The sequence below is a fragment of the Dermacentor andersoni genome, chromosome 7, assembly GCF_023375885.2.
Source record: "Dermacentor andersoni chromosome 7, qqDerAnde1_hic_scaffold, whole genome shotgun sequence".
NCBI lineage: Eukaryota > Metazoa > Arthropoda > Arachnida > Ixodida > Ixodidae > Dermacentor > Dermacentor andersoni.
The window spans coordinates 113258806-113286773 of NC_092820.1; the positions used below are offsets into that span (position 1 = coordinate 113258806).

Here is a 27968-nt window from a genome sequence, read left to right on the forward strand (position 1 = left end):
GGGGGGGGGACGTGGCCACAGGGCGTCATCTAAACTGATGGGCAAAAAAATCGTTGCGTCGTCGTCGGGACACCACTGCAAACTACGTCGTCGTGACGTCGTTGTTGGCAGCGACGCCTTTGATGCCTGTCATGTAAGCCTCGTTTCTGGCGTTGACGCTTTTGATACTTTCCTTTTGACGCACCGACGCACATCAGTTTGGTCGAGGATATGTACTGTAAATCACTGAGCCCTGCACCGAAAGCCTCGCTCGAGGCGTAGAAGTCCATATAAGTCTGGTTGAAATTATACAGAAACTATACAGTAGCTTTTTGTAACTGCCCCGCTACCGATGGGACAATCCAGACTTATTCGGCAATTTTCTCGCTTGTTGGCATTACGTGATCGTCAGAACAAAAATGTGGCCTGTGATCTTCGCCTAAAGCTTCTTGGCCCAATTCGGCTCAATGCCAAATGTGCGGAAATTTGGGCACAGCTCGAGGGTGCTGCAAGTCAAGCCAAGCTTGTGTCTGCGCACACGGGATGAGTTTCGTCTTTTTCTAACTGTTCTATGCAAACTGAGACGTTTTGCCTTTTTGAAAGGTTTCATCGCGCAGACTATTCGTATTGTACAGCTCGTTTTAGAGATGAGCAGGCTCTAGAAAAAATTTGCCACTGACCCTATATATATGTATAGACGTAGTGAAGACGTTGCCCTTCGAGTTTCGTTTTCTTTGGGCCCGGCGCCTCTTCTCTCATTGATTGCACACTAAGAAGTTGGATTGTGTATGCAAGCTAGTAATGTTTCATAGTGCATAACACTTATTTTCTTTTCTTTCTGAATGCTTTATACAAATCGATCCTACACGTGTATAAATCATCGCAGTCACTGCAGGCCGCCGCTGCATCACTGCTAAAATAAATAAACATTATGAGGCTTTACGTGCCAAAACTACGGTATGATTATGAGGCACGCCGTAGGGGGTACTCCGGAAATTTGGACTACCTAAGGTTCATTGACGTGCACCTAAATCTGAGAACACGGGTGTTTTCCCATTTCGCCCCCATCGACATGCGACCATCGTGGTCTGGATTCAATACCGCGACCTCGTGAAAAGCCTCTAAGCAACCACCATAGCAACTAAGAAACCACATCAGGTGCTGCAGCATTGCTATCGTCAATGGCCAGTGTCGTCGTAAAAATACCTATGGTATCTGAAAACCGGAAAACACGCCCGGGCACATCGTTCGTCCGACGAAGTCATGGTTGGTTCTCTAATCTGGCTCTCAGGATATCACGAATGCGTACGTTGATCTTCAGTATTACAAATCCATGGATTGCTGGCTTTCTCCGGTAAGAAGGCCATATCAAAGAGGCGTTCCACTTGAAGCCCTAAAGACAGTAAACAAGGTTCGGACTAGCCGCCCCTTATGCGCATTTTTCACCAGTGAGTCATTGAAAAAACTGCCCTAAAACAGCAGTTCTCAATTATCAGCTTCAAGAGATTTGCATTTCCCTTCTGCTCAGTTTAATTATGATATAGGCTTGACGAAATTCGGCTTACTTCCAGATCAGGCAGGTACCCAGGATTTCCTTCCGGTGGGGGGGAGCAACCCAAGCTAACTTTTCTATGCAAATGAGGGGGGTATCTTTACTAGTACAAATTCGAATAACGCCCACCATTCGCCATAATAACGCGTAAACTCACAAAAGAGAAATGAAATAAGGTGTATTTTACAGGTACGCCTGTCCGATACACCTCTCCATTACTTGACGAACGAATAACCACGTCAAATGGACTCGCGCAGGAAGGAAGCGCAGGAAGAACACTGCCAATAACAAGTAAAGAAGCGAAAGTGTAAAATAAAGATTACTTTAGTGGAATGCAACTTAAAAAAGAGCAGTTGGAAACAAAGGCACACGGACTGCGCGGAGTTGTGTTACTCCGCCAGCCAATCACAGAAGCAAACAAAATCGTCGTCATTCGGCCTTTTCAAAATGGCGTCGTACTTGATACCGCCGGAGCGCCTGCTGTTCTTGAAGAGTCTTTTCATCGGCGGAAGCAATGAGGCGTACAACAGACATGGACAAAATGTATGGAGTCTGAGCATTTAACTCTTCAAAAGTATGCGGTGCAGTTCATTTCACTGCTAAACCCATTTTACTCATGAAACTTCACTGCCAACTGAAGTGAAACTTCACAGCTAATAGTTGTAGCGAAGGAAGCATGTTATTTCAGTTCAATAAAGAATTAGTCATTCGCCATTCCACTATAATAGGCGAGGGAAAGTGTATAAAATTACGCGCTAATATTTTATTTTTGTAGCTGCCGCCTTATTTGGGTAACAGAAAATGTTTGAAGTACGGATTATTTGCAGCCTCGCAGAGGAACAGTGGCTGGCGGTTATGAGGGCGTGGACAGGGCTTCATTGCAGACTAATGTTGTATCCGGCTATAGTAGCGTTCTTTAAATTAGCTCTGGAGGAAATATACAGAAATATATATTTGCGGAACAGTCACAGTTTTTTTGGATCCCTCGTTTGCTGCTCTAACAAGTACCACAACCGACTCGTATTATTTGGGAAGTTACGTAACGATGCGTGGCCGCCAGTCGCGTAAAACCGCGTATGCCGCAGGAAGCTGCGATTCTATACGTACTGCGCCTACCGCGGAAGTTAGAAAAACACCTACATATGCACAGCAGAGAAGTGGCTACGTTAGGAGGCTCGAATGATAACTATAGAAGCGTCATTCAGAACACACGGAATTGTCCTCCACTTCTGGCGGCGTTTACAAGGTTTCGACGTTCTCGCGTCAGGACACTGCATCGCCGGTGCTTGAACAGCACTTCTTAAGAGCACAATTTGACACAGTGCAAAGAGCTCCATTGAAATCATGCTTTCTGACTGCAAAGCTTTAGCAGTTTGTATCCAAGTCACCCTGCTTACAATAACAATCACTTATCACGTTCCCATCGATTGGTGTGAATAATATGTGCCACCTTTGTAGTATTTTCTTTTGCAAATAATCTGCACCTGCCGATGCGACTCCTAAAATTCATTATTCCTGCACTAATCAGCTGCAGGAGTAATACATTGACAATATTCTGGCATGCATTATTACGGGATATCTAAGACTGTTCTTGATCGTTTACATTTGACTGAAGCATTTTCCATTGCCGGTTCAGATGTTTCGTGTCTGTTCGAGGTTAAGAGGGCAACCAGCAATGATTGTCTTTTCTTTGCAAATCTCAGAGTCAAATTATCCTCTAACAACTTTATATGACAAAGCGCATACTTGTGCGAGATGCAGTAACTTTCAAACTTACCTGCACGTTTCCATTTCATCACCAGACAATGCCATAGGCAAAAGACTACCAGTTGCAGCTTCTTGTACCCTCACTCCTCCTCCCCCCTCCCGCTTGCATACTGGATCATCGATAAACCCTGCTTGTTTGGTACAGTGCTTAATGTGGACTTCCTTACCAACGAGTAAAATCCACTTTAAGTTAACTTCTGCGTACATAAACAGTGACCGGCCAGATGGAATTGTCATTTAACCCGGCTCTACTAAAGCGCTCTGTTCATCATGCTAAAGAAGAATACTATATTTTGTGTTAAAACGGTTATCCTAAAAGAAGAAAGAAGAAACGGGAGACAAATGTGCATAGTTCATGTTCAATCGTTCAATAAACGTTTTATAAGAGCATTTTATCCTGGTGGTCAGTTCTCCTGGCACCTCAGGTAACGGTATCAAGAAATGTATCCTAAAAAATGGAGAGTCAGATGTCAACTCAGTCATACACTTAATTTCTTGGGTACCGCATTTCATTTAGCTTCATAGAGGACGCTTTACCGTAACTGAGTCTTAAGTACGCTTGCAAATGTTATGCTTACTCCTGCGGAGGCTACAGCTAAAAATAAATCGCAGAGAAATTCTGTGGTAAAAACGGTATTTGTGGAGTAAATCTATTTTCCATTTGAAATTTTGGCTTGATCAGATGAGAAGGCATGCGTATCTTTACTACAAGAGCTTGTCATAAATTTTTATTCAATAGAAAAAGGGGAGAGTATATATTAAACAACATCAAACACCAACGCCACCAACTATGCATTGATGTCAAATTTGACAACGCTAACTACATAAGGATTCTTCTCTTTCCAATCTCGTTTTATTAGACATCTGCACCATCATACTGGGGGCTGCGCACAAAAACATGGACGATATGAAAGGAATAGACGACACGAGCCCAAGCTCTCAACTGGTGCTTTTATTCAAGGGACGTTAATTTGTAAAACCTTTAAAAGTGCCAGCTGGTTGCAAAACGAGCGTCACAAAATAAAGAAATTAGCTAAACATGCAAACAGACTCTGGCTGGAAGTTTCTATCAGTTGATCCCGCAGCGTGTCGTCAATTCCTTCTTTGTCGTCCGTGTGTATTATCATACAACACAACCCGCAGTATGACTCAGTATCCTCTCCAAGTTTTCAGTTAATCAGTACTGAGTTGATGTCAAATTAGGCTCACGACAGTAAGTTGCATCTGAGATGATCCTGTCATTTAGACAGCCACATTCAGGCCGCTCAACATAGCATGAGATACGCTACTTTCGTTGCTCTCTGTTAGGGAACAATAACAAGCCGTGGACTATGCCGACATCGCATATTCTTTTTAATGCTTTGGCTTTTCTTGCTATTTGAGTATGTAGCAGGATAGAATTACATACTTTTAAGCAGGAAATTATTCTCTTCTTGCTAAAGCAGATTTTCATTTTCGACATGCGAAAGAAGCTGAGATAAGCTGCTTGGGCTTTCGGATCCGTGAAGCGACATCTCGGTGTTTTAAACATTGAGACCGTGTGCCAACGTGGCTACTGTGTTCCCGAATAGAACCAGAAATGTCGAGCTCTCCAAAGAAGAATAAAATCAGCCAATTTTTACTGAATTGCAGGCTTCTAATATTGTAGTCTTGAAAGTGTGATAATCCTTGGCTGGCTCCTGTTCTATAAGCGTTTGTTCATTGCGGGTAATCAGCGTTGATGAGTTTCGTTAATCTGCGGGCCACGTGTAGCTTGGGCCTGAAACCGCAACTTATCTCAGCATAGGGAATTTCTTCTGCATCAAATGCAATCAAACACTTTTGAAAAATTATGCTTGAGAACGGTTTGTGTTCTTCAGCAGCTGCTCCAGCAAAACTTCGATAACTTTTGAAAGTTCGAATGAGACGAGATGTCAGTATATGAAGTGGCGTTTAGTGATACCATAAGCTCGCATGGGAAACAAAAATATTTCTTTGTTCTGCAGGTGGCGGGGACGACGTTGTGAGTCATACACCTGTGCTCTTCACGCACTACTGCGTCATCAGCTATCGGGTTCCAGTTGTCTCGTCCACGTCGTCAACAGTAGGCTCAATTTCATACCCGTCGTACGTGAGGCTGTGCGGATCATCTTCGTCGGTACTGTTCAATATGCGACGTTTCGAGAGCCCTTGTTTTCTGGTGACAGTGGCATTGCTGGATGGAAAGGAAAGAAAAGAGAGAAGTGTCACACAGCCCACCGTGCATTCACTGTTCTGGATCTGTGGTAGGCTAAAACGACTCCTTCGCGAAAATAAAGATGCGTAATGGGAAGCTTTACCGAGGCAGGACGCACCTAACTACCAGGGTACGGAGAAATTTGTTCTGCGCTAACAACCGCCGTTTTGATTAAATTTGTTTTGTTGTAATGACAAAAAAAGTCGTAGTTGCGCCCGAAAGGCCAAACAACGATTCCGAGAGCAAATTAGTAGATTGCCATACGAAGTAAGGATAGTGGTTTTTAACGGCTGTATAAACTTGTAAACATTCGTTTATTAACTAAATTAACAATCATAGACTGTGTAACTGCGAATGAATGAGGATGTAGAAAGAAAGAGACACACAGGCACAGCGCTGTCTCTGTGTGTCTGTTTCTTCCTATGTCCTCATTCAGTCGCGCTTCCGTATTATGTCATGTATACAAACAAACTAGCCCACCAGCTCGTTTTAACTAAATTAACGGGAGCGGTGTCACGCGCACACAATTAAACATGAAGACGTCTCAATCGATGAGCACGGAAGCTCGCTATCAATATGCTCCCACGTTGGCACGGTCAGGCCAAGCCCTTCAGCGACATCATGGGCCCCCTGGACGGCCCTTAGTTGGTCTTAAAACAATGAGCTTTTAATACTTTTTCTGCCCATATAGGGAAGCAGAGCACGAAGAAAAAAGTGAAGAAGTAAGGAACAGAAGCAGCCGAGTGTAGACAGAATGGAAGGGGAGAAAGATCAAACCAAAGCGTGCATTGAAGGAGGAGCGTTGGGTTACACAAAAGAAAAGAAGAAGCGAAAGACATTTCAGTATATATCAACGAAAGCATCGCTTATACGCCAATTTTTCGTAGTGATCTCTTAGCAAACCAGCTTACAGGTGCGTATCTAAATGCTACAATGACGCAAGTTTCGTACAATAAAGAACAGTCACGCGCCATGAACATTTGACAGGCACAGACAAATAAAATATACATTAAGAAATGCCGACGGCTTTCTGCCCGTTTCATCTCGTCCACAATCGTTATGTGACGCCTGCAGCACCACCGGTAGCACCCCTCATCATGCGAGCATGGGGAACCGCCTGGTAGATGCATCCCATATATATATATATATATATATATATATATATATATATAGTTGTTCGAAGCCTTGTGCCTGTGTTGTCTCAGCCGTGTGACCTCGCTGCGGTGCTTCATCAATTAAACCAGAACGCCTCTTGACATTTGGTTGACGTGCTGGACCCTTTATAAACCTCGAACTCCGCAGACGGACGCTTCCTGCCGCTTCTGCCATGCCTCAGGACGCCGCGCAGCCCGATCCTCCCATGCATCGCCGGTCATCTGCTCCGGTGCTCTACACCAACGAGATACTCCAGTTTTCAGCGGCAGCGATGACTATGACGTGGAGGATTGGCCATCGTCATACGACCACGTAAGTGTGCATAATAAATGGGATAACACAGCTAAACTCACTAACGCCTTCTATCTTTCTGGAGTCGCTAATCTCTGGTTCCGGAATCATGAATCCAACCTTTCCACCTCGACAGCATTTACGAATTGTTTTAAAGACTTCTTCGGTCCCCTTGCTATGCGCAAGCTTCCCGCGGAAGAACGCTTGCGGGGTCGCGCTGAGCAAAAGGGTGACAACGTCACAAGCTACATTGAAGATGTAGTTCACCTTTTTGTGCGCAATAATCCCGCTATGCCCGACATTGAAAAGATAAATAATGTAATGGAGGGTACAGAGGATGACGGGCATTCCAAATGCTCTTGGTGAAAAACCCTCAAATGGTATACGAGGTTATTACCCTGTAGCAGAGCTACGACGAGCTCCGCAAACAACGCCTCACTACGCGCCGAGCTGTCACGCCGAACGACACGGTTTCGGCCCTAATCGACAGTTCCGGTGCTTCTCCCGCCCACTTTTCGGTCCTCGAGCGAATCAAACAATTCGTTCGTGAGGAAGTCGCGAGCCAACTGTCACTGCTGCCTGCTACCCAGTCGTCTGAGTCCTGTTTGTCCCCAGGACCTCCGACGGGTCATACACGAACAAGTCAGCGACGTACTAACTCTCGCTAATCAGCCCCCTTCAGTACCGGATCCGCTCACTTACGCTGCCGTCGTCGCCAGTCCAAGACCTCCGCCTGACGTTGCGCACTACAGGCCCACAAGCGGCTTCTACGCCTCGCCTTCTGCTGCTGCGAACTGCTTGCCCAGAAGCAGCTTCTGCGCACCTGCGCAGCCCCTACGCCGAGCTCAGCATTATGCACCCCATCCTAGGCCCCCTGTTCGCAATCTGGTGTACACAAGACAACCGGCCGAGCTGCTTCGCATGTGGCTTTGTTGGCCACGTGGTACGGTTCTGCCGCGGACAGGGTTGGCATCCTCCCGATACTGGAAGACTACACGGGAATGCTCCTAACTCCCAGTCCCGCTATGCTCCACCAGTTCGGCATTTCGCTCCCTTGTCTCCCCTTCCCCAAAGCTTCAACACTCGCCCGTCCCCTTCTACCCGTCGACGTTCACTGTCCCCCATCGTCCACCGCCCTCCAGCTGTGGAGGAAAACTAAAAAGCGCAGTTCCGGAGGCAAGAACTGCGATCTCTTCGAACTGCTGAAGCCTTCGTTCATTCTCTGAGAACGTCATTGGAATTTATGCTGAAGGTATCGCCGTTCACGCGCTTGTCGACACGGGTGCCGCAGTGTCTGTAATTGCCGACTAGCTTTGGCGTATACACTCCGAAAACTGGTGCCGCCATTTTCTGCTATTTCGCTACGTACAGCAAGGGCGGTGCCAATTGAGCCTTTAGGAATATGAACCGTCCATGTCGCCAAACAAGACAGTTTACACCGCATTGAGCTTGTTTTTCCCTGCTGCTCTCATGCCGTCATTCTAGGATGGGACTTCCTCGCATGTCATCATGAAGTTATTAATTGTACCTGTGCGGAACTTGCGCTGACCCCATTTTGTGGCAGTTTTTCTGAAGATTTGCCAGTATCTTCTGCTCGAGTGTTAGTCGCCACCGATACTGATGTCTCTCATTTCTCTTCCGCCCTCGTACCCGTTTCCTGTGCTGCTTTCTACGATTTCCCAATTAACATTCTCGCCATCTCAACTTGCTACGCGCCTTCATCCCTTCTTGCTTCCCTTTGCCTTCACTTCCTTTCGCCACGGCTCCAGCGGACTTTAGCTTTCAAATCCGTTTTCGTGTCCATCAAGCTTGCATCATGGCGAGTGCCTCGGTTTTCATTAATCATATCATGAGAAGCCCACAAACAAATAAACCAAGGAAAACACATAGAAATTACTTGTACTTACTCATTGAATTAAAGAAATGATAAATTAATGGTCATGAAAGTGGATGAAAAAACAACTTGCCGCATGTGGGGAATGATCCCACGTCTTCGCATTACGCGTGCGATGCTCCGTGCTTCCCCTGCGTTTTCTTTGGTGTCTTTGGTTGTTTGCTTCTCAAAATATGATTAGTAAAAATCAAACCTGTCAGTTAACCCCCGTTCTTCTCGGTTTTCATGAAGAACTCGACAAGAGCACTGTTTACGATGTGCCTGATGATTCGACTCCTCTTCAGGTTGAAACAATGGCTCTTCCTGTCTTGTCTGCGCCTGCACGTGACAGAACATTTGCTCCATTTATTGATCCCAACCTCATTCAGAGTGAGCGCGCGCAGATTTCCTCAACTGATTTCGAACTCCTTTACCTCCAACGACAATGTTTAGGACGTACCAGCAACCATGCCCCAGCAACCACCAACCAGCAACCATGCGTCTCTACGCCAACGTCCATACCATGTGTCTGCGACGGAGCACCGTGTCATTGATCAGCACGTAGGAGACATGCTCCAACGCGGCATGATACAGCCATCACACAGTCCCTGGGCCTCTCCGGTAGTGCTGGTCAAAAAGAAAGATGGGACAACTCCTTTTTGTGTGGACTATCGACGACTCAACAAGATTACCCGGAAAGATGTATATCCTCCTCCCCGTATCAACGACGCACTGGACTGCCTCCAAGGCGCTGAATTCTTTTCGTCCTTAGACTTATGATCCGGTTATTGGCAAATCCCGGTGTCTCAGGCAGATCACCCCAATATGGCATTTGTTACGCCAGACGGCTTATATGTATTTACCGTGATGCGCTTTGACTTGTGTAATGCACCTGCAACGTTTGAAAGAATGATGAATAACATGCTTTGGGGCCTCAAATGGCGGACATGTCTTTGTTATCTCGATGACATTGTCATCTTTATCCCGCACCCGGATTCTTTTCTCACCTGCTCCGACTCGAACGCGTGCTCACTTGCCTCGTCGATGCTGGACTCCAATTCAACCTAAAGAGGTGTCGCTCCGCTGCCCGGCAGCTAGTCATCCTTGGCTATGCTGTTTCGAATGATGGTGCGGTCGCAGATCCAACCAAACTCCAAGCCGTCACGGAATTTTTCACCACCAAAGACTACAAAAGAACTCCGCAGCTTCATCGGATTATGTTCATACATTCGTCGTTTCATCCGCAACTTCGCCACCATAACGCGCCTTTGACGCAGCTTCGCGCAGGTAACCACGACTCCTTGGCCTGGCCGCCAGTTTGTGATGCCGCATTCACGATGCTGCGTCGTCTTTTGACCTCACCGCCATCCTCCGACATTTTGACCGCTCTGGCAGAATTACACACGGATACCAGTGGCGTCGGCATTCGCGCTGTTCTTGCACAACGAAAGACTGGCTTCGATGAGTACGTCATTGCTTTCGCTAGCTGCCCACTCACGAAAGCGGAAGCAAATGATTCCGTCAAAGCAAAAAAAAAAAAAAGAAAAAAAAAATGCTTGGCTATCCATTGGGCCATAACTAAATTTCTTCATTACCTCTACGGTCGCCCGTTCGACGTCATAATTCACTGCTTTGTATTCTGCTCGCTGTCGTCCTTGAAAGATCCTTCAGGTCGCCTCGCTCGATGGGCGCTCTGCCTCCGAGGGTACGATATTCGAGTGCTGTACCACTCTGGTCGCAAACATTTGGAAGCTGATGCCTTGCTCCGCAGTGTCAGGCCAGCCAAATTATCAGACAGTACGAATATGCGAGTCTTCCCTCACCGCCACGGATATGCTTTCGGAGCAAGAGGATCCAAGAATTGTTGCTATGTTGGCTTTTCTGTCACACTCATCAGCGCATTCTCCTGGCCCGTGCATTGCGTCGCGAAGCACACCACTTCGGTCTTAGGGACGAGCTCCTATACCGGCGTAACTACTTCTCGGACGGCCGCAAATGGTTACTCGTGGTTCCTCGGCTTCTACGTTCGGACATATGTGCAGCATTTCACGATGACCCGCAATGCTCACATGCAGCAGTAATAAAAACATACGCACGCCTGGGACTCCGTTATTACTGGTGCGGGATGCACCGATTCGTGCGCCGATATGCCCGCTCCTGCCGCGCTTGCCAACGCCGCAAGAATACCTGTCGCGCCTCAGCTGCTCCACTGCAACAACTGCCTTGCCGAGGACGCACCTTTCACCGCGTCGGTGTTGATCTCAATGGGCCCCTTCCGAGTACTTGAGACGGCACGCACTGGGTGATTGCAGTGATTGACCGTCTTAAGCACTACGCGGAAACTTCGCATCTGCCCAACGTATGTCCGCGGGATGTGCTCTCATTCCTTCTGTGTAACATCATAGGTCGCCATGGAGCCCCCAGAGAATTGCTGAGCGACAGAGGCCGCGCCTTTCCCTCTGACGTTATAGAATCCCTACTCGAAGAGTGCCACGTAATTGGTCCTACCACTACTGCATACCACCCGCAAACTAATGGGATGACTGAGCACTTTAACCGCACTCTTGGCGACATGTTAGCCATGTACGTCGAATCTGACGAGACCAATAGGGACCACGTTCTACCCTACGTGACGTACGCTTTTAATTTGGCCACACAGACCACAACGGGATTTTCCCCATTCTTTCTTCTTTACGGACGCGAGCCTTCCTGCACAATGAATACCATTCTTCCGTATCGCCCTGACACAACGAAGACTTCTACCCTGTCGGAAGCTGCAGCACATGTGGAAGAGCGCCGAAAGCTCGCCCGCACGTTTACTTCGGAACACAAGCAGCGACAGAAGCATCTTCGGGATATTCCCGTCTCTCCTGCACCATATGCCTCTGACTTACCAACCTGGCTTTGGGCTCTCGCTACCAGCTCTAGACTTTCACCCAAACTCGTTTCCAAGTACCAGGGTCCCTACCGTGTCGTCAGTCAAACGTCTCCTGCGAACTATTTGGTCGAACCCCATGAACCGCCTTCGGATAAGCGCCGCCGAGGGCCCGAAATCGAGCACGTTCATCGGCTAAAGCAGTACTTTGTTTCACCTGTGCTATCCTGTCCGTAGGTCGCCGCGACGCCTCCTCTTCTCAGGGGAGAAAGGTGTACTGAAGAACGAGCAGCATGCACTGCTTCAAGAAACACAACGACAAATTGTACGAAGCCTTGTGCCTGTGTTGCCTCAGCTGTGTGACCTCTCGCTGTGGTGCTCTACTCTCAGAGGGTTTCAATGAAACGAGAACGCCTGTTAACAACGTTGCCATCACACACACACAAACACACACACGTACACACGCACGCACGCACGCGCGTACACACAACACACACACACACACACACTCACACACTCACACACACACACACACACACACACACACACACACACACACACACACACACACACACACACACACACACACATATATATATATATATATATATATATAGTAAGAGGGTATCAAACAGATGAAAGCGAAGCCCGATTTCTAAACGGAGGATATTTACTGAGACGGCCAAGATAGCTGAACAGGCGCAACGTCCCTGCCATCGTCGTCTTCTTCGTTAGTCGAAGAAGGTGGCTCGTAACATGTAACCTCACTGGCGGGTGGAGCGCCGTGTCAGCGCAGGCTAATTTCACAACCAGGAAGCAGCAGAAAAGCATGGCTTCAACCGGGATACGTGCCTGGCGTTACAAGATGACGGGGTAGATTGTGAAGAACTGTGCAATGGCATGATCTGATAGTTCACGTCACCAGGTTGCCGTAAAACCTTGTAAAGTCCGGTGTAACGCAACAAAAGCTTCTCGGAAAGACCTACACGAAGAGATGGAGTCCAAAGAGTACAAGACACCCCGGATAAAGCAAAGGTGTCGGTGGTTGCGGTCATAGCAGCCCTTCTGATGTAACTGTGAGTCGGATGCTCATAAGCGATCTGACGTGCCAGATGGGCTCGCGCGGCAGCATCGCGGCCATACTCTGTGCTATTTTGTACGACAGGAGGTAGTAACGTGTCGAAAGGCAATGCTGCGTCCCAAAAAGTAGGTAGACTGGCCAAAACGGGCGCTTTACGGGATGAGTTGTACTCGAAAGTTAGACACGTACATCGCTAACATTTCGGTTAAGGTGCCGGTGAGCTTCTCCGTGAGCGCGTTGGTCTGCAGGTGGTACGCCGTAGTGAGCTTGTGCTCCACAAAACAGGAATGAAGGACGTCAACAACAACTTTGGACAAGAAGTAGCGGCCTCGGTATGTCAGCAGTTGCCAAGGACCAACATGATGAGGGATACCGTCATGAAGTAGAAAATCGGCGACGTCAGTGGCGCAACTAGAGGCAAAGCTCGCGTGATGGCATTAGCATAGTCGGCAGCAACTGCAACTCACTTGTTCCCTGAAGTATACCTAGGGAGTGGGCCTAGAAAGTCGAGACCGATGTGGTAGGACGGCTCCTTGGGTATGTCAATGGGCTGTAGAAGGCCTGCAGGTAACGCTGGGTAAGCGCAGCAGGTAACTCAGTAAGCGGCCGGGAAATGTCGGGAAGATTTCGTACAAAGCGGCGGAAGTAAGAGCACAAGCCGACAAAGCTGCGGACATCTCTGAGCGAAGAACAGGAAAGTCTTGGACGGCACGCACCTTGTCGGGGTTAGGTTGGACACCTCTAGCACCAACAAGGTGACTAAGAATGGCGATGTGACGCCGAGTGAAACGACACTTAGAGGAGTTAAGTCCAAGGCCAGCGCGGTGAAACGCACTGAGAATGGCCGACAGGTGGGTCAGGTGGCTCTCAAAAGTAAGTGAAAAGACAATCCCATCACCTAAGAAGTTAAGACACGTAGACTACTTATAGCCCCTAAGGAGAGAATCTATAATTCGCTCGAAGGTTTTAGGGGCATTAGAGAATCCAAAAGGCATAACCTTAAACCGGTAAAGTCCACAAGGTTTGGCGAACGCAGTCTTCTCGCGGTCCATGGCATCAACGGTAATCTGCCAGTATCCCTATCGCAGGTCGATAGAGGAAAAATACATGGCACGGTGGAGGCAGTCCAAGGTGTCATCGATTCGAGGCAGCGGGTATACGTCCTTGCGCGTGGGGTTGTTCAAGTGTCGGTAGTCAACGCAAAAGCGCCAGCTGTCCTCTTTCTTTTTGACAAGCACCACAGGGGAACCCCATGGACTGGAAGAAGCTTCGACAACGCCTTTTGTGAGCATTTTGTCAACTTCGCCTTGGATCACCCAACGTTCGGCGTGGTAGACGCGTAGGAATGGCAGCGGATATGGATCGCGTCCCCTGTGTCAATTTGCTGCTGGACAACAGACGTCTGGCTCAAGGAACGATTGCTGAAGTCGAAAATGTAATGGTACGACTCCAGGAGGAGGCGAAGGTCGGCAGCTTGAGCAGGAGATAGGTCAGCATGGATCATGCCGTCAAAGACAACGCACGTCGAACTGGTTGTGCTACAGATGAAGGATGAACTGCAGGGACTGGAGGGAACCAACGCGCAAATTTCGCAGTCTTCGGCAGCTGCTAGAAAATGCCTGCTGGAAACATTTGAGTGGCACTGAAGTTTAAAACGAGAATGCAGACGCGATTGCCAGTCACAGTCATGAGGGTGTTAGGCACGGCGACGTTTTTGGCGAGCAGAACATTTGTTACGGGGGAAAGCACGTAATTACTATTAGCTACAGGAAGGCTCGAGGTCATGGAGATATACATGACGGCTTGGAGGGGGCGAGGGTATGCGCACATAGTCAAGGGAGCAAAGACGGCGCAAAGACGTGGTTGGAGCATCGGCTAGGAGAGGCAGTTCGAGCTGCAGGAGGCCAGTCGCACAATCAGGTAGGGCAGAATAAGTTGTGAGAAAGACCATACCAAGTATAACATCATAATGACATCGCTCAAGAACGGCAAATAAACAGAAGTTGGGTGACCCGGAATGGTGATGCGGGCAGTGCACATTCCAAGGATGGCGGGAGTTTCGCTACTCTTACAACCCTGAATACAGCACGTGTGACCTCCTTCTTTAGGCGACGGTGAAGACCAGAGCTCATGACAGAAATATGAACCCCGGTGTCGGCAAGTTCAGAGATGGTCACGCCATCCACGTCAACGTCCAGCATACATCGCCGAGTCGGCAGAGTAACTAGAGGGTTTTGGGGCGGAGTCGTGGACGCAGCGTTATCTCCGGGCGCTGCATCGTCTAGTTTTCACATAATGAGGAAAGGTATTAGTAAACCTTCCGTATCCTCATTTTTGAAGGAAATTGGCTTGCTGAACAGGGGTGAACAACGGTGTTAGTCTCACCCGCTTCCACAAGGCAATGTTTTCGGAGGGACAAGTGCTTTTATTCACGTCGAGCATGCGCGCACGCTTGACGTAAGGCTTTAAAAAGCCATTGTGCTTTTTCCAATAAACGCAGTTGTAAGTCAGCGCCATGCGTGTCTCATCCTCTACTCTGTTGCACGGGGTACGTCCTTGCGCTGTTTTTAAACATAATAAAAATCCACCAACTCGCTCAATCTGTCGTTCTTTAGTTTCCGGATGGAATGGGCCACGGTTGCTCGGCGAAGTCGCGCGGCGAGGTGGCGGGAGGGGGAGGACGGACGGCGGAAAGGTTGCGAACGCGACTGGTGACCTCTAGGTGACGGCGAGCGGCTGGACCATGTTGTTGCAACGTCAGGATTGTAAGGGTGTGCAGCAGATGGTGGCTCAAAAGGGCCGTCACCAAGGAAGGGTGCATGTACAAAGGATTGAGTACGTGGCGGGATGTACCAGCTGTTACAGATGCGAGCAACGAGCCCGACACCGCGGCAATTAGAGCAGATAGGTCGATCGTCTTCACTTCCCCAACCAGCAGGGTTCGGAGTTCGTGGAGTGAACCTTTGATAATGGGGAACCATGTCGGGGTCCCAGAAGTGGACGTATGACTGTCCACGGCCCAAGCAGCGTGAACGCCGAGAATCGCTAGTTCGCTTCGCACGATGGCATGGACGAGTGAAACCACTGGTGCGTTCGAGTCGCCGGCGTTAGAGTTGGCAAAGAGGCAAGCTGGAGCGATCACTTCGATCTCGCGGCGGACAGTCCTCGTCAGTTCGGCCTAAGGCGATGGAAGGTGAGATGGCGGCCGCTCTGCACACAAAGGCAACGCGGCGGTGTTGAGAAGCCGGGCGTATGGTTGTTCATTACGGCGGCTCTTGGCCTGCTCGAAGCGCAGACACTCCTTGATCATGGCATCAACGGTAGCGCTATTTCTGCCCATGAGCAGGTTGAATGCGTCGTCCACTATCGCTTTCAGGACGTGGCCAGCCTTCGCAGACTCTGTCATGCCGCTGTCAGCTTTAAGGCACAGCGCAGCACATCCTGTATGTACGACAGGTACGACTCTGTGGACGCTTGGGCTTGAGTTGACAGCTCTTTCTTCGCGGTGATTTTCCTACTGGAGACCTTACCGAACAGGTCACGGAGCTTTTGCTTAAATGTATGCCAGCTCCTAAGTTCGGGCTTATGATTGTCATACCACAACTTTGCCGTTCCACTCAGATAAAATACCACATTGGTCAGCATGACCGTCAGGTCCCAGTGATTATGATCACTTACCCGTCCGTATTGTTACAGCCACTCCTCAATGTCGATGTCATTGGTACCTCTGAACGTGCCAGGATGTCGAGGGTGCGATAAAACAATCGTGGTCGGCGTCGCAAAATCAGACTGTGGCTGGTGCGCCATGGTGGTCGCAGCGCAGTGCCGACCACTTCGAAGCTCCATCGTGTGGCCAGAGTACCCTGCAACTGCACCAATTTGTGACGGGGGGTCAAATCTATGAAAGCGAAGCACAATTTATAAACAGAGACCATTTACAGGGATGGCGAAGGATGTCCCGGCCATCGTATTCTTCGCTAGTCGAAGGAGGTGGCTCGTGACAAAATATCTATATATTTATACACGTACCTGTTAATTTTTATCCTGTGACTGCTGTTCACCGGCTAAGAAATCTTAAGCATTATCGCTCGGTGAAAAACGGGCCTACATGCATGGGACGTTTCCCGATGTGTTGTCTATTGCCAGTGAACCTTGGGTAATTGCATTGTATACGGGAAGCGAACTGTGTAGTACTTTCTGGAAGGTACGCAGGAACCATCGGTTACGCAAGAACTTAAAAAAAACGATGTATAAAAAAACCAATGCCCTTGACCCGCAGATCAGTTTTTGACGATCGCCCACTGCACTCGCCGCTATCGCTGTGCTTGACTGTTGCTTGTTTTTGCTGGGCACAGCCGTTCCCAATAAAGAGTTACTTTCGTCATTCTCAGTTTTCGCTACTGTGTTGTTCACCATCAGTGCAACGTGACATCTGACGAAGGTGCTTTCGCGTTCATGTATACCGGACGCCAGCGATAATCCACACCACGAAGACAACACCAGTGTCGTCCCGGATCATTCAGCAAGCCTCAGGCTGTAAAAGCTACCCTTGGTGCATGGACTTGAACCTGAAACGACCAGAAAATTGTGGCCAAGTCAACTACCAAGATGTCTGACCGAGCATCGCCTGCAGCTACCGTAGAGCAACAACCCAGGGAACCACCTATCTTCCATGGAGATTTAAAAATATTTTTAGGGTTTTACGAGCCAAAACCGTGATTTGATTATGAGGCACGGCCTTGTGGGGGACTCCGGAAATTCGGAGCACCAGGGGTGCTTTAACCTGCGCCTAAATATTAGTACACTGGTGTTGTCGCATTTTGCCTCATCGCAATGCAGCCATCCTGATGGAGATCCGATACCGCGACCTGGCGCTTAGCAGCCCAACACCATAGCCACTAAGCAACCACTGCGGGTCCGTGAAGCTTCATTCGACGACGCAGAAACGTGGCTCGACACATTCGAAAGGGTTTCAACCTTCAACAAATTGAACACTGAAGTCAAGATGCGCCGTGTGTACTTCTTCTTGGAGGATGCCCTGAAGACATGTTTCAAGAACCGTGAGTCTACGCTAACACCCTTGGACCCGTTCCGTAATAGCTTCCTTAGGACCTTCACGAGCATTGTCCGAAAAGAAAGGGCCGAAATTCTGCAGCTACAACGAGAGTGTTAGCATGCCACGGTACCACGCGGACCAGGAAATTTCCGAGGAGAAAAAAGTTCGCCTACTCAAGCGTGGTGTCAAGCCAGATCTTTTCACCGGAAAATGATATGGAGCCCAGCAAAACGCGGAAAATGTGAAACAGGCAATACAACCGCCACACGCTCACAACAAACTGCGCTGAAGTTCAAGCACTGCGGCCCAATGACCAGCGGAAGACTATAGGCAGGTTGCGAACGTAGTTCTCGCGCCTACTAGGGCGCCCCTCGCGGCGGCGAGCGCGGAACCGGCAGGATACGACCGGCCCGCTTGCGTTCGGAAAGCCTGTCTGTGCACTGTTTCGCGCGTAGCTGTTGCCTTTTCTGAGCAATGCCGAAGTGCAACCCGAGCTCTTGAGTAGTGGGCTGCAACAGCACGTACACCAACTCACGAGGAACAAAGTTTTACAGGTTTCCAAGTCGACCTTATGAAGCAGAACGGCGTCAACACTGGATAGCACTCGTCCGACGGCATAAGCTGTTTTATGTTCCGGCGTTATGCCAAGTGCGTTATAACGTTGAATTCTTTGCTTTTACAGCAATGATGTCAGCAACGGGACACCTGCAGTCAGTGGCGTAGCTAAGTCGTCTGGCACCCGACGCCCATAGGTCTTCTGTCACCTCCCCTCCCCCCCCCCCGGGTTTATTCGAGGAAGGCGAGGATATCAACAATTTCCGTGTGTCTTCAGACGTATATAACCCCCCCCCCCCCTCCACTGTCCCCGTTGCTACGCCACTGCCTGCAGTGAGTACCAGGATATGCAGCAAACAAAGTAGTTTGTTCCCACACTGTACCGCAGTAAAGCTGTGGAACTATTTCCCAATCCTCTCCCATTCAAACAGCGCTAGGGCTTGCAGCCGGCTGAGCTGGAATACACTTCTGCGCCCAGCATATCAACTAAGGGGCAGTTGAGATCACCAAAATTTTTCACAACCTGGTTTATTGGAACCTCCTTTGCACGCATTGAAAAATCGCAACATAAAAGTATCGCACTTCCAGTAACTTGGGCGAAAATATTTTCCCAGCGTAGTCTAACACAAACTGGTAAGTTCAGCCCCTTTTTTTCTGTTTGGGGAGAGCAACGTTAGAATACCTCTGATAGGTCTTACAAGTCGTTCGTACGCCCCACGTTCTTGGATGAGATGTTTTGGATTCGTATTTGCCGTCCTGTATGTACAGGGAAACTACCGCGGCGTTCTTGCACTTCCCTGCGATGCCAGCACGGTAATCGCAGCTCCCCGCTAGGATTTGTCTGCTGTCGCCGATCTTCGAGAATCAATGTCGCCTATAATTTCATGCGTCCACACCGTAGATAACGAAGTAACTTACGCTGAGCTTCACGCATCTCGCTGGTGCATTATTTTTCGTTTGCGGAATAAACCTAGCAGTCACTTCCGATCAGTGCGAATTCAACACTTCCCTCACGTCGTAGACGTGCCCCACTTCAAATAGACGACTTCCTCTCTCTAAATTCTTTTCACGAAAAAAGCTATGAAGATCTTGTGATTCCCGAAACCCAGTTAAAATTAATATCGGCACGCTCTTTCGCACCATCGCTACCGTTTGACTGGGCGCCAAACACGCAGCGCGGGCTGCTGACGCCGTGAGTAATCCTACCACATTCGCGCAACTATTCGTCAGATGGCGCTAGGGGTCGGAAAGACAAGGCGCCGCCTAGCACTTGCAACGTGTCCACAGAAGCAGTTGCGCGCGAAGAACTACTAAAGATGTTGTCAGTGTCGCTGTCCAAGGTTGCATCGATTGATTATATTATTCGGGAAGAAATTCAGCAGTCACTAGGAGCGCCAGAATCACCGCAGCCTCCACCCGCAGCAATGAGCTACGCAAACGTCTCCCGGCATCAAGTCCCTCTTCCGCGCCCGCGCCAGAGCCCGGTAACGCCGCAGTTCCGTCGCCAGCCACCACCGCCAGCGCGAGCTCACCCACCCGTCGCCAAGCCCATCTACCCCGGAAAGACAAGCGTATGGCGTGCTCCAAACCACTGCTCGCTCTTCCATCACTGCGGGGAAGCCGGCCATGTCTACCACCGATACCTATACCGCGACCAGGCGCTCTGAGGGTTTGCTGAGAACGCGCCGCGCCAATAGCAACGTGGACAGCCTCATGATATCGCCGACTACATCACCGCCACTCAGTGGAGTCTTCGACGACCCTTCCGGGACGTTCGTCGTTACGAGGCCGCCATCTGCCGCCACAGCACTGGGTCCATGCCCGGCCGGTCGGTTAGCCCATATGCGGAAAATTAACAGCACCAACCGATGAAGGTGCGGTTGTTGTTCTTCAAAATGTCGAAGATCCTCCGCTGCCGACGACGCTTCAACATCCTGCTCGACGACGTAGAAACAATACACTCTCATCACGACGACGCCTCGAAACAATGACTACGCCGCCTACAGAAGACCTGACGGTGAGAAGTAACAAGGACGCACAATGGGACGCAGCCATGATCCAACGCCCGACCTAATCGCAAGACAAGACAAAGAATGACAAACCTCGACGTGCTTCTCGTCAGTCTCACGCAGTCACCGCTTTAGTGGACGGAGGAGCTCACTACTCCGTCGTGATTAGATCCTTTGCCGCCAACTTGAAGGAAGTCAAATCCTGTATGGAAAGGCCTCCAAATCTGGACAGCAGGAGGACACCTGATAACGCCGACTGTAATCTGCACGGCAACAATTATCGTCCATGACTGGACTTACACTGTGACCTTCATTACCCTCCAATAGTGCTCGCGAGACGCGATTCTCGGCATGGACTTCGTGAGCCAACACGGCGCAACCATCGACATGAAGTCCAAGTCGATAACGATATCCGAAGACCATGTGATATCGCCGGAGAACTCTCTTCTGGGTCACTAAGCCTTGATTGTGCTTGAAGATCGAATCAGCATCCCGCCTAGCTCCAGTATCATCATTTCCGTTGGCACCAGAACACCGGCAGACATAGGAGGCGTCCTCGACAGCGACCAAAATCCACGGCAGGACCGCGAAATTTTCTTCGCAAGAGGAATCTCTCGACTGCATGCAGGAAAAGCGAGAGTAATGCTGACAACCTTAACCCAGGAATACAAATAACTGCGCTTGGGCACGCTGATCACATAGATCGTGGAAATTGCAGAAAGTAGCAAAGCATTTGTCCTCTCGGATTCTGCTGCATTTACCTCGACGGTCATAGTTCCTGAACCAGCCTTAGCCATCAATCAGAATCTCCCCATGAGTAAGCAGCAACAGCTCAAAACTTTTCTCTGACGACACAAATACTACTTTTTTGATATTATCGAGGATTTCGCAAACAGCAGTTGCTAAGCATCGCATAATAACCGAAGAATGCGCTCGGTCACTTTGGCAGAGTCCGTATCGAGTTTCGACGCGGGAACGAGAAGCCATATAGCAACAAGCCGAGAAAATGTTACGCCACGAAATCATCCAGACTTTGAAGAGGCCGTGGATGTCTTGGTTAAGAAAAAAGACGTAGCCCAGCCTTTCTGCATGAATTATCGTTGGTTGAACAATACTACGAAGAAGTACATAAAACCGGTCCATCGACTAGATAGCGGAATGGACCGGCTCTGCAACGCTAATTATTTCTCATTCATGGATCTCAAGACTGGCTACTGGCAAGTAGAAGTCGACGGTAGGAATCGCGAGAAGATCGCCTTCAGCACGCCAGATGGCCTCCACGAGTTCGTCATGCCATTCGAACTGTGCTCAGGACCTGCGACGTTCAAGCGCGTGATGGACACGGTATTAGCAGGTTGAAGTAGCAGACCTGTCTCTTCTACTTGCATAACCTCGCTGTTTTCGTCTCGAATTTCAATGATCACCTTAGGCAACTTGGGACAGTACCAGAGGCCATCAAGTCACCAGTCTCTGAAGCCGAAAAGTGCCGCTTCGATTACGATTAATTTCTTTTCTTGGGCCACGCCATCAGCAAATCTGGAGTTTGTCCTGACTTGCAGAAGACATCTTCCATCGCTGACTTTGCACAGCCAGCCGACAAGAAAGGCGTACGCAGGTTCCGTCACTCTTAAACAAAATTACACCCGTTGGGTCGTACACTCTTAAACGAATGTGCACCCTTTGGGTCGTATCTTGGCCCACGTCAATAATCGTTGGCTGTCTTGCTTGCGTTTCCTTCCTCAAAAACGCGAAAGGAAAGTAGCGAGCGCCGACTTTTCTAGAAAGGAAACGCAAGCAAGGCAGATGACGATTATTGTTGTGGGACAAATATGCACACCAAAGGGTGTACATTTGTATAAGGGTGTTGACCTGTGTGCCGATTACAGGCGCTTCCTAAAATACTTTTCCCGCATCACCATGCCATTGACATATCTCGAAAAATCCAACGTTGAGTTCAAGTAGGAACCACCACAAATAGAAGCATTCGAAGAGCTTAAATGACGCGTGCCGAGCCCACCAGTACTCGCCCACGTCGATGAAGACACTGACGCCGAAATCCACACTGACACAAGTAGCCTAGCCCTCGGCGCCATTCTAGTGAGAAAGAAAGAGGGATTTGAAAGGATCATTGCTTACGCTAACCGGTCACTGTCGAAGGCGGAAGCTAATTATTCTACGACGGAGAAACAATGTCTTACCATCATTTGGGATACCACGAAATTCCGCCCCTACCTACAAGGCGAGGCCCTTGAATGTCGTAAGCGACAACCATGGCTTGCGTTGGTTCGCAAACATAAAGTACCTTTCAAGGTGCCTCTTACGATGAAGCGTCAAGCTTCAGGAATTTGTCATCATCGTCTACAACTATGAACGGAAACACCCTGATGCCGACTGCCTATCGCGCGCCCCCATTGTGGCACCGCGGCAAGACGACGAGGATGACGACACCTTGCTGGGAACAACAAGGGTGGAAGAGTTCGCTGAACAGCAACGAGCAGACCTGAAGCTAAAATACCTCGTCGATTACTTGGAAGGGAACACCGACATCGTCCCTATGGTATTTAGGCCAGGATAGTGTTTGTTTTGTCTGGAAAATGTTGTCCTCGTAAATAAGAACTTCTCACCAGTCCGCGCCAACTGCCTTCTTCTTGTGCCCTCAGTACCTCGTTCAGAGGTCCCGCATGCTCTACATGACGGTCGAATGGCTGGGCAGCTCGGATTCTCTCATAGACTTTCCTGGATAGAAGTGTTACTGTTTGCGACTGACCGCCGATGTTGCCCACTACATGAGGACATGCCCAGATTCCAGCGACGCAAGACACCACACATAAGGCCAGCGGGATTGCTGAAGGCAATCAAGCCACATTGACGACCATTCTAGCAGATCGGAAGAGACTTGTTTGGGCCGTTTCCGACGTCAACAACCGGGAATAATGTATCGTCGTGACTAGCGACTACCTTACCCGCTACGCTGAAGCTAAATCCTTGCCTAAGGGCAGTGCAGCCGCAGTGGAGAAATCCTTCGCCGAGAATGTCCTGCTACGACATGAGGCCCCGGAAACGAATGGTCATCACCGGCTTTTACAGAGGAGTTTACGAAAGTGATCCTGCAACACAGCCGAACAAGCCACAGGAGGACAACTGCCTACCACCCGCGGACGAATGGTCTTACGGAGAGGCTGAACAAGGCCCTCGCCGACATGTTGGCAATGTACGTCGATGTCGAAATCAAGAGGTGGGGTGCCGTTCTTCGATATGCAACCTTCGCTTACAACACGGCAATACAAAAAAAAAACCAGCGCACATGCCGCCGTTCAAGCTGGTTTACGGAAGAAACCCGACGACGACACTCGGCACCATGCTACCGCACGTGACCGAAGAAGAGGACCTAGACGTCACCGCCAATCTACAACGTGCCGAAGAAGCACGATGGCTTGCCGACCTGCGCGTGAAGAACCAGCAAAGGACGGACAGTCAGCCCTGGGGGGCAATCTTCGACGACGCTACGTGTGTCTGCTACTGTGTTTTGGTTTGGACCCCAACATGCCATCGAGACTAGTGGCAAATTTTTCGACGCTATTTCGGACCTTATAAGATCATCCGAGGTATTGGCGCACTCAACTATCAGGTTGTGCCAGGTGGCATTTCGCAATGAGAGCGGTGCAGCGCACGACCGGAAGTCGTATACTTGGTGAGCGTTAAGCCTTTCTACGCCCGCGGACGAATTTCGAGGCTTTGTTTCTTTGCTGTTTCGTTGTTGCTTTTTGTTTACTAAGGGTACTTCTATTTTTCGATCTTATGTTTGCAGCATGAGACATGCTTTTTAAAAGGAGGGCATTGTCACGGGTACTCTCTTATCCGATAATAAATGTTGAACGTTGTCGCTCGGCGCCCCAGCGTGTATATTTGAAGTCTCGGGAATGGCATCTCTGGTTCTATTTCTTTTCTGTTGTTGTCACTGAACCTTGTGTAATCTGATTGTATGCGCGACGCGAAAGTTGAACTTTCTTGAAGGCACGCTGGCGCCAGCGATTACGCTGGAACTCTCGCCGAGTCATGTAAAAATGCTGACGCAGTTGACCCGCTGATCAGTTTTCAACGATCGCCGACTGTGCTCGCCGCTATCGTTGTTCTTGATGATTGCTTTCTTTACGGGCTTTTCAAAGCGTTGTGGTAATATCTAGGCTGTTCAAAAATTATACGAATTGCAAAGGCCTTGTACACAAGTATACAAGGTCTGCAGTCCCACGTGGAACCCGCGCGTCCCAGTAAAGGTCAGCGCGCTTTGCCAGTCGATTTGTTACGTACACAGTAACATTTTACGAAATGCTTTGCAAGAACAGAATACCGTAATGTATGAAGTGTACCTGCTGGCCATCTTAAACGTCGGTCCCACGACGCACAAACGCAAAGTCCACGCATATCTACCAACGCTTAGCGGGCATCCTTAGGGTATTGATAAGGATCTAGCAGGGTTATTCCAGAAAGGGGAGTGACCAAATGCAGCCGGCATGGGACATATTGCCGTTACAATCGCACCTCAATATGACTTTGTCTGCGGACGAGCACGTTTTAGTAAAGCGGTGCATGGAGCGAGTGACGTGATTCTTTCCCGCCGTGTTGCTTATGCAGGCTGACGCACGGGTAGAAATCAAGGATGACCTCGTACATGTCAGCAACTTCCCGACAAGCACAAAGTGGGAACCTGTTTGAGCACTGAGCTCCACGTCCGTTATGTGCACGCTCTGTGCAGGTTCTGTGGATATCGAGAAGCTGATGAGACGTTGAAGTCGCAGTCGTGAAATTGTGGCACGGCAACCTGCGAAAATATTCCGGCAGGTCACTGTACGGATTTTCGTGAACATGTAATGTTGTCGGCGATCGCTGGTTTAGTTCTTCAATACTCGTAACTTGGCTAAGTGGCACGTACACAACGCTACCCATGTCTCCGCGTACGCACTTCTAGACGAGCTTGCCGTAAGAGCCCCTTTGAGGCTCCCCAATCAATTGCATCTCATCAGACATTCATTCCCGAGTAAACGAAAACCAACAAAATTAAAACAGCATATCTGTATTGATTGCTGTAAGGGTTGAGGGCGGTGGTGTCGCTCGCCTGGACCCGCAAAAACTTCGTGCTCGCTGCTAGTGACGCAGCTCCGCCAATATAACTTCACAGACACAACGAGAAGCTAGATCAGGACTCAGTGCAACATTATTTCTGGTTTCTTGCCGCTGAGGTGTTTCTTTTGGTTATGGGGACACGCCACGTCACGTGAAAGTGAGAACGCCAATCACTATGGGCACGTGTCCAAACTAATTGTACTTCATGTACCTGAGGTTGCCGACGGCAAAACGGTGCCGTCGGCAACCTCAAGCACGTTCAAACGTGCACGTTCAAACAAATCTTATAAAGCGTGCTAGCGAAAACAAGATACGCATTTGGAATACGCTAATCTTAATGGTGGGCATGCGATGCAGCTTGAAGATTTCAGCCTCCTCTTCGCTCACGTTGCGTGTTTCGGTAAAGAGGTCACCGGCACAAGTCCTCATGGCGTCGTCACTCCAGCCAGCCGGGCCTTGCAGTTGAATTCATCGGCTTTCCTATGAGAGTAGACGTGCACACGCCAGATGGACAAATGAGAAGGCGTCCTCCATGGTTACAAACCCCGCCTCTACTAGATGCACCTGTTCGTCGTTCAACCCCGCATGATCACCGAGTTTGTTGAGGATGGTTGCAAATGTACCTGATATCCTTTCGCCGCACGATCCAAGTCAAAGAGAAGTAGTGCGAATGGTTCCAGGTGACCTCTAGGTTGAAGACGCTGTCTCGAAGCTTGCCGCTCTCCTACACGTCGGTGGCGCGAACAGGAAGCAACTGTCGCAGGTTTGCGCGAACCTCGTCGATCGCACGTTTGAACGGCTCGTTGTAGTTGTACACACGCTGTAGTTGAGCGCGATACGGTGACTGCTATCGTCGAACCAGGCGAGTATGTTGCAGCACATGGTGCTCATTTCATGCGCGATGACGAAGCCAACACTGCGGAAACCAGAGCGGGAGCTGTGCAGTTCCGACTCCTTGAGCGCACAATCTCTGTCGTAAGCACCTTGACAGAGGATCGCACGGCTTTACGGCCGATACAACCGCCGCCTTTGCGATTGTGGTACATGCGGCGCCCACATTGTGAGAGCCCTCATTCACAGAGCTCAAGTTGCAAACTCTCATAAGGAGCCAGCGCATGAATTTTCGCAGTAAGATTCAAAATGATGCGAAATCAACGCCTGTCACGGGGCCCGGTGACTACTAAATTAAAATAAATTATGGGGTTTAACACGCAAGTTGGTCCATCCTCGAACTTCAAGTTGATCCATCCCCAGATTTCAATTTTTTTTTTAATTATGGGGTTTTACGTGCCAAAACCACTTTCTGATTATGAGGCACGCCGTAGTGGGGGATACCGGAAATATGGTCCACCGGGGGTTGTTTCACGTGCAGCTAAATCTAAAAACACGAGTGTTTTCGCATTTCACCCCCATCGAGATGTGGCCGCCGTGGCTAGGACTTAGCCCCGCGACTTCATGCTCAGCAACCCAACACCATAGCCACTAAGCAACCCCGGCGGGTGGGTAGGTGACTGTGAATATCTTGCAATGCTTTCTGTTAGCGAATCGCATAGTACCCAGGTATTTGTCTCAGGTTATTACGACGTGGCGCGGTCCCAGCATACCTCAAAAACAGACCGGTTGCGGTCTCGTGGACACGTAGGTGAAGTTCATAGGTGGTTCCAGACACTTAAAAAGCTGACGCTCCTAATTCCTGTCGAGTAAGACATGCCATACACTGTCACCCATGAACCGGAATCGAACTGCCATAGTGCGCAACGCCCTTAACAGACGTGACTGATAACGCAACACCGCCCGACCATTATGAAGCGAGCGACATCGCGGCTTGATAAGGACGCTTGCGTCGTGCTCACTCCCAGGGTGTGAAGCTGCATGGGCTAATCCTGAAAGCGGAGTAAACTGGCCGAAACTCGAACAAGGTGCACTAGAAATTTAGACGTAACGGGTAGCAAATATATATCTGCAAAGCGCTAAGCTGAGGAAAAGTACGGTTCGCGCTAAAAGAGATATTCGCAAAGTTACGACAGCTTCGATCGATCGTTGGTTGCTCACATTCCGGGATCACTCCGCGTTGGGAAAACGTTGTGATGCCAGGTGTCCCTGGACAGCACGAGCAGGAGATAGACTATGACCAGGACGGCGATGAGCGTGCAGACGGCCAGCAGGGCGATCATCAGCCGCTCGCTCTGCGCCCCCTGGTCATCTGTGAGCGGCGCGGTCGAGTGCTCGTTGGCGAGCTGTTTCTCCTTCAGTGCAGTAGGCATCGCGGGTGCCTGAGGAGGCGGCGCACGGTGGGACACATTGGGAGCCTTATTGCTGGTGCAGCGCATGCCAGCAACATGCGCAGCCCCGGATGTTGCGGGAATCGCGCCTGCTTGGGCTGCGCCTGAGGTAGGAGCTGCCGCGGGCGCTGGCTGAAGGGCCGCTCGTCCTGCACGT

The 27968-nt window shown here is 49.5% G+C and overlaps 1 protein-coding gene across 1 annotated transcript; it reads right to left on the reverse strand.

The window, feature by feature from the left end:
* Nucleotides 1-5229: 5229 nt before the first annotated feature.
* On the reverse strand, nt 5230-27947 carry LOC129385411 (uncharacterized). The gene is made up of 2 exons (XM_055072045.1): nt 27582-27947; nt 5230-5492 (listed from the first exon to the last, which is right to left on the reverse strand). Exons 1-2 carry the CDS (start codon nt 27857-27859, stop codon nt 5345-5347), a joined length of 426 nt encoding a protein of 141 aa, XP_054928020.1. The 5' UTR covers nt 27860-27947; the 3' UTR covers nt 5230-5344.
* Between the last annotated feature and the right edge of the window lie 21 nt (nt 27948-27968).